Here is a 6,348-nt window from a genome sequence, read left to right on the forward strand (position 1 = left end):
ACTCGTGTTTTCATACACCCGGTTCGGTTAGAAAGTGCTGTTCATTTGGTCGGTTACTGATCAAAGAATATATGCTCAATAATTTACATCAAAGGGTGGAAAACAAAACATTTCAACTTAATAATAATTCTCTATGCCATTGGATTTACATCTAAGGATTGTTGAACATTATTTTCTTAGTCAATAACTGACCAGGTGAACACCCACTGTCAGCATTCCGCCAGATCAGAAACTGCACCACTGGCCGAACCACCGAGCCAATCCTACTTGAATCCAATGGAAAACGTAAACTACAACACTACCCAATTGAGGCGCTAGAACCACTAGCCAAGCCATTCCAAAGAGAACAAGAAATCAGAGGTCAGAGCCTACAAGGAGAAGAGAGCCCCATCCCCGTTAACCGGCTGCACACCATCAATGTAGTTGCTGAATAGTAATATTCTTTCCCTTAAACACAGCAACATGATTTGAGAGCTGGGAAGCATAGTCGAACTCGAACATAACCTTCAAATGGCATTATATGAATACAAGAGGTAGTATACAGAGGAAATGCTTTGGTTGAAGATGTGACTTATTAATTTTTGGTTCAAGAACTACCAAGCACAGTACAGCTGAACATAAACTCAAATAATATCAAAATAAAAACAAGGCGTAGTCAGAACATAAATCAGAATTGGGTAATGCTTTCTTGAAGAGGTGACTTATCAATCTTTGCCTCTTTGGAGACTAGAGGCTGAAAGCCATGTCGAAGAGTTGCTTGCCAAACTTTGTCAATGCTGGACATGGTGTGACCACACTCGTGCTCGTTCCAACCTTCCAATGCATGCACTATTCCTGCTATACGCGACGCACTCATCACCCTCCTTGGCAACCAGTTCTGATTGTCACAATATATAAGCTTTAGTTAACCAATTACCTGCTAAGTAAATTACAAACTAATAATGGATGAAGAAACATTATAGAAAATTCTTTTTTGGTTACTAATTACCCACCTCACAAGAGTAAACATTCTCAAGAGACTTGGGGATCTTCATTGCTGGTGTGTAGTGGTAGAGGCAGTCTCTGCGCAACTGTTTTGGTGGAAATTGAGAGAAGGGAACAAAAATTGTTCCTTTTGGTGCACTCAACTGTTCTTGTTTACTCAACCCATCTCCCACCAACCAAATCTGCATTGAAATTCCACTGCAAATTAAGTATCAAAAAAAGTAATTTGAAGAGAACAAGTTTTCTGTGTAGCTCTAAACCGTAAACCCTAGAAAAATAGAAATCCCTATTTTCTACCTAAAAAATTGTTAAACAGAAATATATTTCTTCAATTAATTTGTTATGGTTGTTAAATATCCACAGCATATGAATAGATAGAAACAATAAGAAAGCTGGTATAGAGAGCAAAATTTTCCTTACCTTTTGAGCATAGCTTTTGTCATGAACCACCTTACCCTCTGTAGCATTTAATGATTTGGTGAGCTTCAAATACTCAGCCTGCTGTAATGTAACTACCTGAAACAAATTTATCCAATATCGATCTCATCAGGTCAGAAAACATATAGGAATAGAAATATGAAGTCATATACATGAATATGTAATTGACAATTTGACATATACCTGGATATCTCTTTGGCACAAAGAAAAGGCAAGGGCATAAGCAACCTTTGTGAGGTTGCCTGTAAGGAGAACCTGGGTTGTCCCTTTCGGAATGCTGTTAAGGATGACGGCCACAGCCAAGCTACTCCCATCCACCACCTTGACTTTCAGCCGTGGATTCCTCTGGACATATATACCACCATAATTATTGAGCCCCTCACCCTGCAATGAGATATACGAAAAAAGAGATCAATCAATATCGATGAATCACATAGAGATTCATATATATACTAGGATGGCTCTAATTTGACCACTTAACACCGTCAAGATTTTAATGACACTATTAGTTCTTTGGACCCGCTGATCTCTGTCTTTATTATTAAAACTTTACCCACATATATACACCTATGTACATGGTTACTCACACACACGCGCACACACACACACGCACACATATACAGGTACCATTAATTGTGTCATCACTGATGTTGAATCTACTTCCATTCAAATAGGGAAGTCTAAGGACATATACAACACAGTAGGTCAAGAAGTTTAAGGACATAAGTGAGCTTAACTAAATAGGGAGAAAAATGTGAAATAGATAGGTGAATTGATGAAAGTAATGATAGAGATCTAAACCTACACACTTGCACACTATAGTTACCTGATTAAAGAGACCTAAATTTATAACTTTGACACCCATTTGCTCAGCTTCAAGTATAGCATCCTCAATCGCTCTGTTTATAGCTTCAGTTTGCCATGAGAGCAAGTACTGCAACTCATAATTAAAGGTAGCAAACAAAATCAAATTAACTGAATTGGGAATACATCAAGATACTAAGTGCTTCCTACCTGCAAACTGTATTTTGGAATAACCCAAGTTTGTAGTCTGTGTTTATCAAAACGCTGCCTCTCAATAACAAATGAACGGCCAAATATCCAAGTTAGCATCAAGGACCATAATGTCACAGGCCACAACAACCATAAGTACCATGTTGAAGTGTGTGGATTAGAGGCCAAGGAAGCAAATGCCAGTGGGAGTCGGTAGATGGATTCAGTTGTTGTTAAATGGGTTAGATGAACCACATCAGGTGATTCCTCTTTCCTGAGTGAAGATTCGTGTAGAGTATCACTAGACTTGTCCATGGTACCATATATATAGTCATAGATTGGCATGAAGAGGGAGTAATTGGTTCGAAATTGTGTGTGATGCAAGGAGTGGTACCTGCAGATGAAACACGTTTGAATCATACAGAAACAGCTAAATAGACGCTTAAATTTCTGCACTAAAAAAGATTTCTTACCAACAAAGTTTCAGATCGCTTATTTTGAGGAAAAAAAAAAAATAATTGATACAAGTACAAGCTTATCAACAAGGAAAAAACAAGCTTAGTGGTTACTTATCACCATTTGAATGTATTTTTCATAATGTGCGTTCCTACATGTAGGACTTGTGTGTCTATGCGGATGCAACACATTGAATAACATCAATTAATAATACAAAGAACAAAATTGTCTTATTGAAGAAAACTTACGAGGGAGTATATATTAGATACTTAATAGGAGGAAAAAGAGAGAAGATCCAGTTCGGAATGAACTCGAAATTGCAGTGCCCCATGTTGTTCATGAAGTCGATATAAGTAATATAAACAAAATAGGATGAGATGGAAGCTGTTCCGATCAACAGAGTTGCCACAATTGGTATTGCGAAGAGCATGAAATATGTTATGTGCTCTGCAAATGGGTGAATGACAGCTGAAATATACATTCATCGATCCATGTCAGTAATTGTAATTAATTATATAATATTCTTCGTATTGTTCTTGATGTTTTACTTGTCAAGAATAAATTAGAATAAAATTTTTGTTTCTTGATTTTTTTTTTTTGGCTAGATTAATATGAATTCTGCATTATTAATTGCATCTGTACGGTCTTTACAGAATTACAGTAGCATTGAATTGAAGATTTCACATACCAAACAGTGAAAACAGAAGGTCTATTGCTTTTTTTTTTTTTTCTTGAGAAGAAAAGACTAATTAAGAAGGGACATATATTCTCATTGATATTTCATTAAATCTATTCAAGATATTTATATATAATGCACGTTCTGTAGATCAGTAGATATTACTCTTATATGTGGGGCAATATTCCTGAAATAGAAGGCACACATTTTTTTTGTATATAAAGCAAACATCAATATCGCTTACTAATACTGAATACTGTAGATAAATTTGAAATGTAACTGAACATGAGAGGACGAAAAATAATCTTTCCTGACATAAATCAAGTCAATATGTGTAGTTTAGGCTTTATTGGCATAATGCAAATCTTGGAATATATAGATATGTCTTACAAGTAATTGGCTCAGTGACAATGGAGGAATGGTGATGAGAATGGTAGCGGGAGTAGAGGAAATGGTGGTGAAGTGCTCTGTGTAACCAGTAGTATAGGTACTCGACCGGACCAGCATGAAGCAGCATCGTCATGACCAACCCATTTCCCCTCCAAATTGGTAGGTCAGTTTGAGTCATAGGCAGGACGCACCTGGCTAAGTAAAATAGGATTCCATTGAATATGATTTGATCATCCCTGTCCAAAACAAATCAATTCGAATTTTAAACAAACATTCACTTCAACTTAATTGAGAACGAGTCTTAATTAATAGAAGTTCACGGTGCAAACACCACTAACCAATCTCTTTCTCTGTCGACTTGTTCAAATTCGAGGCCCTTGTCCACGATTGTTCCTTTGCCTTTGGCAGTTTGATAGCGAGAAAGTGAGATCCATATCTGGTTGTGGAGCATCCTCCACAACAGAAATGGAAAGACGAGGATGTAAAATAGATCTGTGCCTTCTTCTCCAAACATATATGAGTATGTGCTGTGAATCACCCAAGGAGCTAACACCACGTACTGCAACAACAAAACCTCATATACATCAGTCTCACCAAAGTAGTCCACAAAGTAAATACCATGCTGGTGATATATAACAGTGATATATGTAGAGACATGCATTAGCTAGCAAGCATTCACATAGAATCGAGAAAGGCAGACCTTAAAGCTCCCAAGAGGTGTCCATGGCCAGTTAGTAAGAATTCCAGGTGTGGAAGCCATTTGTTTGTTTCTGAGTGGTGATCTCTACCTTGGGACTTTAGAGGTGTTTATATAGAACATACTAGCATGAGCCCACACACTACGTGTGATCAGAGAAAAAAAAAAAAAAACAACAACAACACTGTGAGGAAAGTTTTAAAATATAAAAAAATTTAGAAGGTGTGGAGGGGTAGTTAAAACTTTATAGTGGTAGGAGACGAAACGTGGGTTTCATGCACTTTTTTATTTTATTTTTTATTTTTATTAACATTTTGGTTTAGCAGGCTTGCTCACCTAAGGGACAATTTTAAGGGACTGTGAGAGTCAAGTGAATCTCAACCACATGTATTAAATATAAAAGCAGAAATTATAACAATTTAAAACTGTGCATTTATTTTTAGCCGTCAGATTCACTTATCCCTCACAGTCCCTTAAAAACTGTCCTTTAGGTGAGCAGGTCTTTTGACTTTAGTATTCCTATTGATTATTTGTTGTTTTAAAGTATTTTAATATTTGAGGGGTAAATTGGTAAAAAAGAATAAGTTATGGAGAGCTCTCCTCTCTTAGTAATAGTATAGATGAAGATATGTGTGCATTATATATGTTGGTAATAATGATGATGGAAAATGATTTGTGGCCTCAATGAGGCCTAGGATTTTTGGCCTCAACCTCGGTGTCATGTCATGTTATCTACAGACATCACCTATTTGCTAAAGGCTAAAGGGTGTGGCCATTGCCACCCTATTAATTACTTTGTTCATCATACATTCTCTTTTCACCCTACATATATATTTTTAATTCTAAGTTTACTTTGTTCACCCATTTGCAGCATCTAAAATACCATTTTTCAATATAACTTACTACGACACCCAAAAACTATGCAAGTTCTTGTTCTCTTTACCTAGCAGAGCTAATTTTCACCTGATACATTCACTCAGGTATAAGAAAAAATATAGAAAGTTAAACTTTAAACTTTCCAACACTATTTCAATGAAATATTCAACTGGGCATCTACAAAACTCAAACTGAGTGCAAACAACAACCTCTAGTTGTATTTCTTAAAAAAAAAAAAAAAAAAAAAAAAACTGTAGTACGTTTTATACTCATTCATAGAGGTATTATATCAAACATCCTTCATGCACATTTCCTAGCAGAGCTAATTTCTATCACAACTCAGAATTAAAGAAACCCACTTTCCTTTAATATTAGCAACAACCTCCAGTTGTATACGCATTCATAGAGGCTTTATATCAAACACCCTTTATGCACATTTCCTAATTGAGCTAATTTCCATCACGACTCAGAATTAAAGAAACCCACTTTCCCTCAATATTAGCAAGTGGGCAACACTCTGAATCAGGAATTTGGTTCCAACTTTCAAGTAAACATATTTATTAACAAAACCCAAAGTACCATAGATAACTAAGCAAAGCACATTTTTTCTTCAATATTAGCAACAACCTCTAGTGTATACTCATTCATATAGGCATTATATCAAACACCCTTCATGCACATTTCCTTGCAGAGCTAATTTCCATCACAACTCATAATTAAAGAAACCCATTTTCCTTCAATATTAGCAACAACCTCCAGTACGTTGTATACTCATTCATAGAAGCATTATATCAAACACCTTTCATGGCTTTCAAGCACGTTTCCATCAGACAGAAAT

At 36.1% G+C, this 6,348-nt stretch overlaps 1 protein-coding gene across 1 annotated transcript; it reads right to left on the reverse strand.

Moving 5' to 3' along the window:
• Positions 1 to 70: 70 nt before the first annotated feature.
• On the reverse strand, positions 71 to 4,798 carry LOC112186659 (very-long-chain aldehyde decarbonylase CER1). The gene is made up of 10 exons (XM_024325159.2): positions 4,638 to 4,798; positions 4,276 to 4,496; positions 3,938 to 4,173; positions 3,120 to 3,339; positions 2,437 to 2,809; positions 2,249 to 2,356; positions 1,606 to 1,806; positions 1,405 to 1,500; positions 993 to 1,166; positions 71 to 877 (listed from the first exon to the last, which is right to left on the reverse strand). Exons 1-10 carry the CDS (start codon positions 4,695 to 4,697, stop codon positions 668 to 670), a joined length of 1,899 nt encoding a protein of 632 aa, XP_024180927.1. The 5' UTR covers positions 4,698 to 4,798; the 3' UTR covers positions 71 to 667.
• Positions 4,799 to 6,348: the final 1,550 nt, after the last annotated feature.

Source organism: Rosa chinensis, chromosome 1, assembly GCF_002994745.2.
Source record: "Rosa chinensis cultivar Old Blush chromosome 1, RchiOBHm-V2, whole genome shotgun sequence".
Classification (NCBI taxonomy): Eukaryota; Viridiplantae; Streptophyta; class Magnoliopsida; order Rosales; family Rosaceae; genus Rosa; species Rosa chinensis.